Source organism: Tribolium madens, unplaced genomic scaffold (assembly GCF_015345945.1).
Source record: "Tribolium madens isolate multiple individuals breed KSU strain unplaced genomic scaffold, Tmad_KSU_1.1 Scaffold_97;HRSCAF=244;Tcas5.2_LG3a, whole genome shotgun sequence".
Lineage (NCBI taxonomy): Eukaryota > Metazoa > Arthropoda > Insecta > Coleoptera > Tenebrionidae > Tribolium > Tribolium madens.
In genome coordinates, this window is record NW_025401069.1 from 2,795,288 (window position 1) to 2,808,741 (window position 13,454).

The window sequence follows — 13,454 nt, forward strand, 5'->3', positions numbered from 1 at the left end:
AATGAAACGTTCTATTTATCTTTAATGCTTTTACAGCATTTACCAGTGCTCTTTCAGAGTCAAAATAAATTTAGCTCATCCATTCAAATAAATTTGACGCTGATGTTTGTTACTTTAGAGGCTTTGAAAGTAAACAGCATAAAGCTCTACTTTCCATACTTAAAAAGTAATAAGTAATGCAAAGTTTGTTGCTAGAGACGTAACAATAGAACAGTATTTGGACCATGGTATTTGGCATATGTAATATCTACAAACCACTAAGATTGGAAACACGAAAAAATTGTTGAAGTACGCTTAAAATTAAGCAAAATTACATTAAAAGCAACAAAAAACCTTTGAAAATCGACCAAAAGGAGGAAATGAACCAACCAAAAAATGCCCGAAATCCTTTAAGAATCCCTCCCTAATCCTTATGCACTCCAAATGTACTTAAATTAATTCTACAAGTATTACCAACCCCAAAGCAAAATTCCTTAATTTTCAATTATTTTTAAATTTTTAACTACAAGTAATACTAATTACTTAATTAGTAATTATTCAACAGTAATATTTCAAGTGCATAAAAATAGCCTATAGAATTTTGAAGTTTTCTTCAGAATGTTTTGTTTAGAAATATATCGAGTCAATTTGGCACAGTGCGTAGGGGGAGGGATTTTGCGTGGAAAATTGACGAGAAATATTTCTTCTTAGCAAAACGTTTTGACAAAAAACGTCAAAATTTTATCAGGCTATTTTTAAACACGCGGGATGTTTGGCATAATTATTTCCTGAACAATTAACAAAGAAATTACAGAAATTCAGAAGCAATTGAATTTTGACACATTTTTAATCGCGGCAAAATTTTTCCATTTGCAAATAATCGCTGTAAAATGGGCAGAAATCATAGTATTTATAATTTTTTGATTGTATGAAGGAAATAATCGTTATTAATGACAACCGTGGAAATAATCTCGAGATACAAAGTGATCCACAATGACTGAATCCTGAGCCTAATTTTTAAAACTTACGATTAGAGTACGCTTTCGATTACGAACAATTCAACAATCTTGTAGGGTTGTACGTCAAGTATTGGTCATGAAAAACCGTATCCGGTTGCAGTGTTTCAAATTATTAACAAAAACACTTTCAAATGTGTTGCCAACAGACTCAGTCTTTCTGGATCACTTCGTATTTACGTAATCTAATTTATAATCACTTATTTTTAATTCATTTAAATAGAACTTAATTTTACTTCATAGTATTATTAAAACGCGAGTTGCAGAAGGCATCTATTTAAGCAAGAAGCTTAAATTTCAAGACGAGCTTCGTAGCGGCGAGTTGAAAAACATTAATCGTTTGCTTCAATGATCTTCTGTAAGGGGTTTTTTATACTATTTGTTTTTATTTTGCGCTTAAATGGAGTTTTAAAAGAAAAAAATTAATTTGGGAAATTTTGCGGCGGTGACACGCTGACACGTAGCAGTATTATCCATGAAAGCGTTAAAAATTCAACTCAAATTGATTTTTTCAATTACGCTACCAGCAATTCGGGAAATTACTAAGAATATTGAAAACAATTTATTTCCAATGACATTAGGATGAACATTAAAAATATTAAAACACACTAGGTTGTTAACAATGTTAAAGCACTCTGAGAAGCTGTTAACTTATCCAAACGAGTTTGTTAATGCGTTGACAAAAAATATTTTTAGTGACTTGTTTTCATAAACACTATTCATAAACATTTAGACATATTTGTTTGCCTAGGAAACTAACATATGAAATTTTAATAATGTCAATATGTATAATTATACAAATTCCCGAAGCGCTTTTACTTCTACATATCAACAAAAGCTTTCATTTTGAAAATGTTAACACAAGAAGACGATATTTTAACCTCGTTAGTTCCTCTTTTTGTCGTGCTACGGCCAATTGGATTTGTTTTATTTTCTCCACGAAAACTCAAAAACAGTGATAAAATCAATTATTTTAGTGTTTTCAATTTGTTAATGCTTGCACTTCATTTATTTTTTCTCTTATACGGCTTCAAAAATATCTTGGGTGCATTTATTAGAGCTCCTGATACTTTTCAGAAAGTATACATTTTGGTTTTCATTGCAAATTCATTTGCTCTAATGGGAATAAACTTAATTTGGGACAAATTTCAAAATGGTAAATTTTTAGATCTATTGAGACATTTCTACAACATGGACTTGAAATTACGCGAAAATGATATTTTCTTGGATTACAAAAAACTTCAAAAATATTCAGCTGTGGTTCTTTTTTCCGAATGGATCGCTTACACTTGTTTTAACATAATAGATACATTGATGTTTTTTCTAAAAATTGGAAGCAAATTAGAAACAATTCTTCTAGACTTTATTTTTTACCAAGGTTTGCACACAATGCAAGTCACAATGACTGCCAAATGTTTCACGTTATTTCTCATTATTGAAAATGTTTTTGATCACTTGAATTCAGAACTGAAAACAACGAAAACAACAAAACAACTTATAGAAAAAATCAGAAATTTATATCACCATACATACGAATTAACAATTCGTGTAAACAAAGTGATTGCTTTGCATTTAATTGTGCCCCTTTGTATCACTTTTGTGATGGTGGTTTATCACATTTATTATCAAATTAAGGAAAGCAGTCTAGAAAATTCAGCCATGGTGGTTTGGTTAAGTACAATGTTTTTAAAAATTGTTTTAGTGATTGTGCAAATCCATCGGACCACGTCTGCAGTATTCATTTTTCTCTTATTACAATGATAAAAATCTATCTTTGCAATTTTAGGCTAAAAATATCAGAAAATCATTGGCCAAATTAGCGTTAAACCGAAATAAAGCGGTTAGGAGAGAAGTAATAGGTTTTAAACAATCTAACAAATTTTTAATATTTCCTTACAGATAAATATATTTTTTCTTCAGTTGTTGCACGAAGAAGTCAATATCACCGGTGCCAGTTTTTTCAGTATTGATATGGCCCTAATTGGAGGCGTAAATAATAGTTTACAAATGAAAATAAATTTTTCTTACCATATTTTTTTAGTATTTTGGTAAAGGCTTACAATATCTGATTATTTTGCAGCAAAGTGGTAATTAGTAAAAGCTATTTAAATATTTAGCCAACAAAAGTACGACACAGTTTTTAATATTTGGAAGTGGAAATGCATGTAAATTTAAAATTTTGATTAACCTACCAAGTGGCTTATATTAAATTAATTCAACCTTCGTTTCAAATGTTTCATTCTTGCGTTATTGGACTAATAGTTATTGATGCATTTATAAGTTTATATTAGTTAGTACAGCTTAATTGCTCTATGCTATATTAATAGCTATACTTATACTTTTCTTTTAATTAAATGACTTATAACGGTGTTTTCTTTATTTCAATCATTACTATCACAGTGGTAAAAAAAAAACTTTTTTTTGATAAACATTTTATTAGGAACTTTAGTATTATATTCCAACTTACAAACATAAAAAATCGTATTTTATGTTTTAAAATAAAATTTAAAGCAATAAGAATTATAAAGGCACTTTAAAAGATACTAGCTGTAATTTAAAATAACATTTTTTATATAAAAACAATTAAAACACATAACTATCTACATGGATTATATACAGTACATTTAAAAAATAATACCACAGACAAACAGATGGTCAACCATCTACAGTTGTACGCACACCACGTATGCTTATCACGCAGAAAATACTGAATCATCAATCTCAAGCGATTTGGTTTTCAGGAATACAAATTGATTTTCTTGAACGAATCGAGGACCTGTTGATCATACTCGATCTGATCTCCCCTCTGAAAGACGCTCGCATTGATGACCTCCTCGATGACGATCTCCTAAACTTGCTTGCTTTTTCATCGTCAACATTCCTGAAAAAAAAATTCAGTCACACTCAGTCTTAGAAAAGCAATAACGCACTTTTTAATGCATGGAAAGTCCCAAATCTTCTGCCCCATGCCAAAGTTTTCACCATCCTGCAGTGTTTGTGGCAACTCTTGATCCAAAGTTTCCGGTAAAAAGAGCGCTAAAATTCCTCCAACAATACCCAAAACCCCCAAAATCAAAAGTGGCAAATCCACTGAAATATTTGCCAAGTAGACCACGAAAGGTGCCAGTATGCTAGCAACGTATCCCATTATGTGTATTAGGGCTACTCCTTGAGCCCTCACAACAGTTGGTAGCAACTCAGCGGCGTATTGAAGACCGATATTGTAGGAAATATTAACTGCAAATCGTCCCATGATTGCTAGCGCGGCTGAGGGAACCCCATATGGCACTGTTGTTGCAAGAAGACTAAAAATACCGCTAAGAACCATGGACCCACAAGCTAACCATCGCCTGCCCCAGACATCCAGCACCAAAGTCAGAAACGTGTCGGCTGGAAATTCGGTCGCACTGGCGATGGTAAAAGTCAAGAAAATGTCCAAGCCCAGCGAGCCCACGTTACGCACATGACCATCAAATACCAAGGAAATGGCCATCCACATGACGATCAATAAAAGAGTGATTTTTCTCAAACGAGGCGTTTTGAATAAGTCGAAGACTGTGTAGGCTTTGTCCATTTCTTCCTCTTTTTGGGTTTTCAAACAGCTGGCCTAGTGATTTTTCTTTAGTCTCAAATTTATTTGTTGTTTTATTAAACTTACTTTGAATTTATTATATGTTTCTTCTTCGACTTTGGTTTTATTAATTCTTTGGAATTTTCGTAGGATGCCAATGGCTTTGTCAAATTTGCCTTGAGACACTAGCCATCTGAAATAGTGTTATTTGTACTTTTAAGGAAAGTAGGTCTGATTTAATTTCAAATTTGTCAATTAAATAATCTAGAAACTCTTTAATGCGCGCAATTAACCCGATGTTATTCAATGAATTATCTTAGTGATTCTAATTGTGTCAACTTTAAAATTCTAATTAAAAACAACAATGTTGCAAGAAATTTAAAACAACATAAGCAGATTTGTCCTTTCTTAATTACCAATTCAAAATTTATACATAAATAAGACACAGATTGGTCAGGAAATGTAGTAGTTTTGGCTATTTTAATTTACGTTTTCTAAAAAATTGTAATTTTTTTCAAATATTCAAGGTACTCCACATTCAAAAATGATTAATTAAAGAACTAAATGTGATAAAAAATAAAAGTAAACAATATTAACAGAATGTATAATTTTTTAACAAATTAAATTGTTAAATTCCAATTAAATAATTAATGCTTCATGTTGTATAAAACTGTATTTCAATGATTAAATAATATTAATTAATGGTTTAATCTTTTGTTTGATGACACAGCAAGAATAAATAAATATCTGGTGTGAAACAAGAAGATTCCGTTTCAAAAAATAAGCAAATGCAATTATACAACAAACATAAAAACATTTAGGTATGATAAATATATTGTAAATTTCATCACTCTTGTTAATGCACCATGAAATTTGGTAAGTACTCAAGTTCCCAGCATGCAAATTTTGGTTGATTACAATCAACTTTAAAAAAATTACGAGTAAAAATAATGAAAAAATTGATCAAATTGCAGGAAATTCAGTAATTTACTAAGTATACTGAAAAATTACCTTGCAGATTCCGGTACCAACCATGGCGTGATTATGGCCAACGCCAGAGGGGCCGAAGTGACATAACACAGCATTTTCCAATCGGCTAAATAATAAGCAATCCAAGGCAAAATCGAAGCTGCGAACGTGAAGAAAATTGCAATCGACATGTTGGCTACGAAGGTTCTCCATTTCGGGCCCACGTACTCTAATACTGAAAGATAAATAGATATAATTAATTGATAAATAATATAATTATAATTAATTACGGTTAATTCTTATCAATCAATCCACATTCCCGGCAATATGAAGGATTTTTAATACGACCCGCATGTGCGAAGATTTATTACCGTTAAATTATTCAAGGATTTTCAGACATTTAAGCGCGAAGTTCGCGTAATTTGTAAGCGTATTCGCACATTTGTGCTAACGAGGGGGTGGATTAAAAAAAGCGTAAAAAAATCAGAATAAATTTTTATTGTGTACTAAAACTAAAACTCAAATTTTTGACGATAAAATTTGTCAGAATCTTCCATTCTTAAAAATCCATAGTACATAAAAAGTGAATTACAAAAAAATAAAGAACGTAATTCTATCTCATTAAGTGAAGAACTCATTGTTTTATTATTTGTTATGCCAATCTATGTCAAGGCCAAAACTTTTTTTTAATAACAGTTTATTAATGTAAATGTTTATTCGGATTAATTAAATATTTACATGCATATGTCTATTGATTAAAATTTAAAATTAGCTTCTTTTAAAATCAATCACTCTAACATACGGATATTATTTTTCAAATACTGACCACTAAATTTAAAAATTTTACATAAATTTGGATAAATGTGTGGAAGGCCAAAGTAATTCTCCATACAACTTCCGTATTTACAAAATTATATTTTTGTGAAATTTGCTTGTAATTGTAATGACATTGAGCAAGTCACATTTTCTTATCGATTGTCAAACACAATAAGTCCCTAACAATCTCTGCCACGGCACAAGCTCCCTTAATTCTGTTTACATTCACTTAATCACTACTTCTATCCTTCCACTTAATTGACGGTATAATTAATTTGAAAAATGATCTATCCTTAGGCTGATTCATCTTGTCAAATTTGTGGTGCGTAAAACGTGTCCTTTTCTGCTTAAAAATGGCCTTTAATCCGTAGCATTAAGGGCCCTTGCAATTAATTTAATCCTTCCAAGGTGTTTGTCATATGTTCACCAGGTAATTAACTTTGGCTTTTAATTTCCTTAATCAGGTCGGAACCAGGAATAATTAATTACTTAGAATCTCGAGCACAAGGACATGGCACCTAGTCCGAATTCGCCGCGCTACAATTGATAAACGTACGAATTTTGAAAATTTGAGCCAAACTTGCGGTTTCAAATCTGGCCACTGACCATGTAATTCCCATGAATGATTCTGATTACAATGGCCAATTTTATGGTTAATGGTTCGAACGGATTTTTTTCGAACCTAATCTAATTAGGACTTTTTCAATTAATTACTGATCTAATCTGATTATTTGCAAGTCATTAAAAGAAAAACATTTGGGTTCGTCTGCGACGTTTCAACTTACCTAGAATATACATCATTGTGAAGCAATTATCGAACGCCATCCCGACCAAAAACCTGCATAAACAGAAAGTCCAAAAGGCGCTACAGAAAGCTGTAGCGATTCCACCGACGAAACCTACAAGGTTTGTCCCCACAAGAGCAGGAATTCGGCCGAATCGATCAGCGATCCAGCCAAAAACCAGGCCGCCGAGGATGGCTCCGCAGAAGAAAATGGACTGGGCGGTGTGAGGTAAAGCCGAGTTTTCGCAAACCCAGTTTTGCTGAAAAATTAGTTTCACACAATAAACAACAAAAAAGGAGAAATTTATTTTAATGAAAATTCTAGACCCTCTCAGGAGACGCTATTAATTTCCAGACGCTAGTGAGCTTATGCACAAAGCCATGTTACTCAAGTTAGGTGTTTATGAAAAGAAATGGCTAGGCCGAAATTATAACTTCACGCTGCAGTGAGTCTCATAATGAATGTGTGATATTTTATCTTCTAAAAAGAAATTCATTTTAGTGGGTTTCCTTAATTCTCAAGTAACGCAGGAAACGTTGCTTAAATTTTATTTAAATACAATAAAAATATAATACAATATAACACAATTTAAATTAAATTAAAGTTACTACTTGCTATCAAAAAATTAAAAAACTTAAAAATGTATTTTAGAATGTTTGCCTTACCAGTAAATTTATTTTCAATGTTTAAATAGGAGTATAATTTTCTAATTAGCATTAAGGGTTATTAGATTCTTGATTACTTTTCTTTCGATTAATTTAAAAGAACCATAAAAAAAAGTAATGTAGACAATAATACATAATAGATTTACGTGAAAAGTTTAGAAAAGTCAAATTAAGCTAAAAGAGTATGCTTCGAACAAAATAATAACTTGAAAACCATACGATTTTAGTTTTTATTGTTACAAATTGAAATAGGTGATCAAATATTCAGTTTTAAGACCAAAGTTTCCCATGGATTTGTATCAAAAATTACTTTGTAAGAGCTACAACCACTGAAAAAAGTTTGTTTTAATGGGTATTTCCAATATTTCAGAGTGGATAAAATTACAAAATTTGGTACAGCTGATAATCTTTATCTACCTAAACGAACTCAAATGTCAAAATTTTTAATCAGCGGCATCCTAAACTAGAGGGGAAAAATAAAAAACGGTAAGTTTTATCGAAACAACGCAAGAGACTTCTTTTTTATGAAAAACTATGGAATTTAGAATTTTGTGGCCGAAAGTGGCAAGAAACTACAGCCAAAATAGTTAGAGTAGTTTTTACCCAATACCCCCCCAGTTTAGGACGCCCCTGATTAAAAATTTTGACATTTTTATATTCAGTATATCTAGTTTATAATGTTTCTATCTAATTGTTATTAGAATCAATTAACTAATTAATTATTATTAGAATATACAAGTTATTGTATTGTAACTCATTTATTTACTATTTAAAATGTTATTAAAAAATATTTATAATATACAATTTTCATATAATTTCGAAGTAAAAAACAATCGAAAATTATTTTCACAAAGCATTCCTTCAATTTTTAATAAAACTTTTAGTCTAGGTCTTAAACATTTTATGTCAACATTGCCTGAATACCTTACACATTTTATAGCTAAGGCAAATTGCATAGAAATATTGACACAACAAAATTGAAACTTTCCAAGAACAGATGGTTTAAGTCATCTACATGCATATACTAGTTTGAATTTATTACGGCAGTAAAATGAAACATGGCGAAATTCATAATATTCCATACAAAATAAGAAATAATTGAAATCACTTGCAAGCAAAAACACCACTTTATTTTTATGAAAAATTCTCGTAATTGCCACTTAGTGTAATAAAAACCATCGATTTGCTAAAACGAATTTCTCAGAAGTAAAACATTTCAAGAAAACCGGACTGACATTTTTTGATTACTAATCCACATTTCAATGCGATTCCGCCTCTCTTTATCATTCTATAAATGGAAAATAATATAAATTACACAATTAAAGCGTTGCAAATTACTCAAACATAATTAACAGGTAGCTAATAGTCGTTTAGTTTATATACAAGATAAAAATATCGCAAAATGGAATGAAATTCCGAATAGGAAGCGTAGTTGCAATACATTTTCACACTATGTAACTTTTTGCAGATCTGGTGTAATCAACTGGCATTTCAATGTCATTTCGATGAAATATCGCTGTGGCAAAGTGTATAAATCGCGATTAGATAAATAAAGCGTTCTAAATATAAAAATAAATAAATGTTTTTTTTCTATTTATAACACTTGTGAAGCTTTTTCTTCGTTGCGTGAGTCAAAGCTCGCGACCTCAAAAGCTCTAACTTTTCCCGCAGGATTTTGCATTTCTGAAAAATTTTCTTACCTCTGTAGCGATCGACGAATAGGGAACTTCGGTGTAATTATATTCCCAGCCATTTTTGCAGGAAGTTGTAGGCCAGGACGTGTTAACTGGAATTTTATTTCTCACCACTTCCGTAAAATTCACGTCATACATTTGGCATTTTTCCAGCGAGCCATCGGCCCCTTGAGGAATTGCTAGAGCTATCCTGCAATGAAAAATCCCGATTGCATAACATCGCGATTAGATAATGGTGTTACTAAGAATTGTTGCTTTATCGACCGTAAAAACCATTCCTGCTGGTCACTGAGATAGCAGATGCACAAAGGTTTACCGATGACAATGTGAAATGATTTGCGGTAACCTTAACCACCATCAAACTGTGTCTTTATTAGTTTTCGTTGAGTAACTATTGCGAATTAAGACTACTGTAGAATTCAAATTCAAGGAAAACTCCATCATTAATAAATTACCCAACAATGCAGTGGCTATCGAGATAAAAAAGATACTGTGCACTTGTTGCAATTAAAAATTGTATTTTACATGAAAGATTTTCACTCATAAACATCAAGCGTCTGTCTCTCATTGACAACTAATTAATTAGTACGGTAATTATTTTATTAGCGGTGATTATTGAAATGTTACAACACTTAATGTGAGAGTTGTATTGTTGGATTTAAATATAAGCCAAATTAATCGTGTCAAGTCCAAGAACTTGTAACTGATGCTCTTTCATCCATTTCTCAAAAATTCTTCTAATTACATAGTTTATTTTCTTTTTGTATGATAATTTTTTGGAGAAATATCTTTTACAAAAATGTGATGATTTATAAAAAATTGAAAAATGTTTCTGTGGTCGGACGAAGTCAACAACCGATCTTATAATAGTTGTCGGCATTGACATTACTACACTATTATGTGTAAGCAATACCATTACTGTTCATTTGCTGGTAATAGTCATAACATCTTTAAAACAGCCTCGTGATTTAGTAAAGGTGTTGTAATCGTTCTCCTTTCATTATTTATTTAATTTATAAGTCTGCTATTGTATTAAAACAAACTCTTTGTTCTTCAGGAAGCTATTTAATACATAGTTGGAAAATACTTTACCACAAAATTGAATATTTTTGAAAAACTACGTATCTCAGAAGGTACACAAACCGCAAAGAGTACAATGTTTAAAAGTAATTATTTAATAAATATGTGAATGTCACATGATTTTAGACATGCCTCAAGTTGCATTTGTATACAAAGTACACTACAATATTGCAAAATCTTTGTACAAAAGCTTTATAGTATTTTACAAGGCTTTAACAGCTAGCATACTAAAATAAAAAATTTGAAACACGCAAAACCAATTATTCTGATAGATAAAACAACGTAGAAACGTTTTAGAAATTTAAAATTTATTTGAGGCACAATTAGAAAAAAGTAAGTGAGTTGTAGTTTGTAACAAACGGTCGAAAGCACTTTAATCCTCGTTATTTAGTAAACAATATCTCAAACTAACACTTTACTAAGATTGTTGTACTAAGTTTACCAGGGCTTAGAAATTAATTAGGTTAAAGCTAAGCAAAAGTAATTAACTAGTATTCTAGAAAGTTCAGTTTTTTGTGTCTTAACTTAAATTGTCTATACTAAAATTTAATTTATCTCTTATTTATCTTCGTAACTTGAAGAAATTTAGGACGTAGCAAATACGTCTTCCTTTTCACTTCATTAAAGTCTTAACTCTTTGACAGTCTTTTATCCCATCGCGAGCTTATGTTGCCTTGTTTGGATTACCAGTAAAAAAACTGTGTGAACTCATTTTAGTAACAAAATTTCAACAATTCATTAACTTACAGGATTATTTTAACTTGATTAATTTTTAAAGTCGGATTTTTATTGTGTCAGTGAATTACATCAACCATTCATAATTTACGCGACTTGGTAAATTATACTTAGTTATTTACTATTAGCACTTATTTACTTGTAATTCTATATCCTCACGTAATTGATATTTTTTTTTTGATGGATGGTCATTAACCATGAAAAACCCCAACATCTCTTAAAAGCTTTTTTCACATTTATTAATAATATATCTGATAATAAAAAAGGTTTTTAATGAAAATAGACAGGAACTCATAATGACCAGTCTAGAACAAAAACAATCCCATCCATTTTTGTTCAATACCAAATTCATGGTCAAAAAGCAAGTTCATGGAATTGTCTAAATAAGATTAGAGTTAAAGGTCGAATAATTAATATTGTACTCTCAAGAATTGTAGTTTTTTTTTATATATTTTTAGTCATTAACGTGACTTAAATATTAAATATTATACAACTGTTGTACGTTTCCTTGTTTTTTCTGAATGAATGAGTAAATTTCAACTTACTGTTTTTAATTGTTTAAAACAATCTATGATTATGTGTTTAAGTTGTAGGTCAAAGTCTGTAAAAAGTTTTATTTGGGATTTTTTAGGTCATAAAAATTTGGCAGCAAAGTAGAATCTAGGCTACCGTTTTTGAGCAAGGCTCAAATTTGCTACAAACGTGTTTTATTGATTTAGTTTAAAGCATTCACGTCAAAGAAAGTTGCGTAATTTGCTACACACATTTTTAGTCCAAGTGCCAAGGCAATCTCACCGTTTAGTGCAGATAATCGATTTCAAATCGTGCATATACATATACAATGAGACCGAAATTATTTTTAACCTGTTTACTCACCAATACAGATGGTTTCCATGCAATTTGCTCAAATATTTAAATTAGATGGGGAAGCAAAGAAAATATAATTTAGATAACAATGTTTGGGTAAAAAAATAAGTGTGTCACTCTAACACCGATTATTTTTTTTTCCTAAAAACTCAAATATTAACCTTTAAAAGCCCACAATTTTTTGCCACCCGATTTAAGTAAATCGTTACACACGTCTTTCTACTTTATTTAACCACGAATTAAACTCTTTGTTGCTCAATTTTGCATGACATTTTCTTTCAATAATACAGCACAGTACCTACTTTATTTTTTTATATTCAAATAACCTTTATTACACTAATAACTTTCTACACGACTGAACCATATCCTGTATGGTTACTGTAACTTTTATATCTCACTGGTTAAGAGGATGTTTATAGTCCTTATTAATTATTCTTACCTCGATTCCCAGTGTAACTAGAGCATAGCGGCGACTTATTTAAACGGTCTTGATTCTTGAGCATTTTTTTACAAGAATTGTGGGTGGATAAAACCTTTATTTATAACATTTTAGTTAAATTCAACCATGGTTAAGCACGATTTGTACTTGGAAAATTAATTAATTAGGCACATAATTTATTCGCATAAAAGACCTGAATGTAGTTATTAGTAGGCATGAAAAATTTTGTTTGCAAATGCCCACGATATTTGTATATGGCTTGCTTGCTTTTGACGGGTATAAAACTAATAAAACAAAAACAAAATATGGTCATTAGAATTTTTAAAAATAGATAATTGTAGATATACACGATTGCACATAAATATGGAACAAAAAAATAATACAAATGACGAACAAAAATAAAAAAACAAAAGGCATACCTAGCACTTATCAGAACATACACATAATATATTATGTACGTAAGATGATACTCATATGCGAAAGTCAAATATACTTGACATACCCGTTGACCTGGAATTTTCCTGTGGTAAGTTAGGTAGAAATCGCAATGAAATAGTATTTTAATATTAAACTGAGTCAATAATATTAAATAATTACTCTTAAAACTTTGTTGGTGATTACTTATGGTAATAATATAATTATAATTTTAACCAAATTTTTCTGAGAAATAAATCACATAACAATAAGTTTTTTACTTTGTTTGTGTAGCTGAAAAAACATAAAAAGAATCAGCAAGATGCACTTTGTATCCAAGAATTAATTTCTTGAATGTTCATTACTATAGAAATTATAAACTTTTTATCTCTTTCATTTCTAATAATAGATTGCTATAAAGAGA

The 13,454-nt window shown here is 30.5% G+C and overlaps 1 protein-coding gene and 1 pseudogene across 1 annotated transcript in view; one reads left to right on the forward strand and one right to left on the reverse strand.

Annotated features, from left to right (window-relative positions):
* Positions 1 to 2,114: 2,114 nt before the first annotated feature.
* Positions 2,115 to 3,090, forward strand: LOC123014815 (annotated as a pseudogene).
* Positions 3,091 to 3,420: 330 nt separating this feature from the next.
* LOC123014758 (organic cation transporter protein) overlaps positions 3,421 to 13,454 on the reverse strand; it is a 10,893-nt gene continuing 859 nt past the window's right edge. The window contains exons 2-7 of the mRNA XM_044414019.1: positions 9,502 to 9,685; positions 7,137 to 7,395; positions 5,578 to 5,770; positions 4,654 to 4,759; positions 3,926 to 4,602; positions 3,421 to 3,876 (exon numbers count right to left, since the gene is read on the reverse strand). Of these exons, the coding sequence (XP_044269954.1) occupies positions 3,717 to 3,876; positions 3,926 to 4,602; positions 4,654 to 4,759; positions 5,578 to 5,770; positions 7,137 to 7,395; positions 9,502 to 9,685 (1,579 nt within the window). The 3' untranslated portion in view covers positions 3,421 to 3,716. The remainder of the gene's footprint in view (positions 3,877 to 3,925; positions 4,603 to 4,653; positions 4,760 to 5,577; positions 5,771 to 7,136; positions 7,396 to 9,501; positions 9,686 to 13,454) is intronic.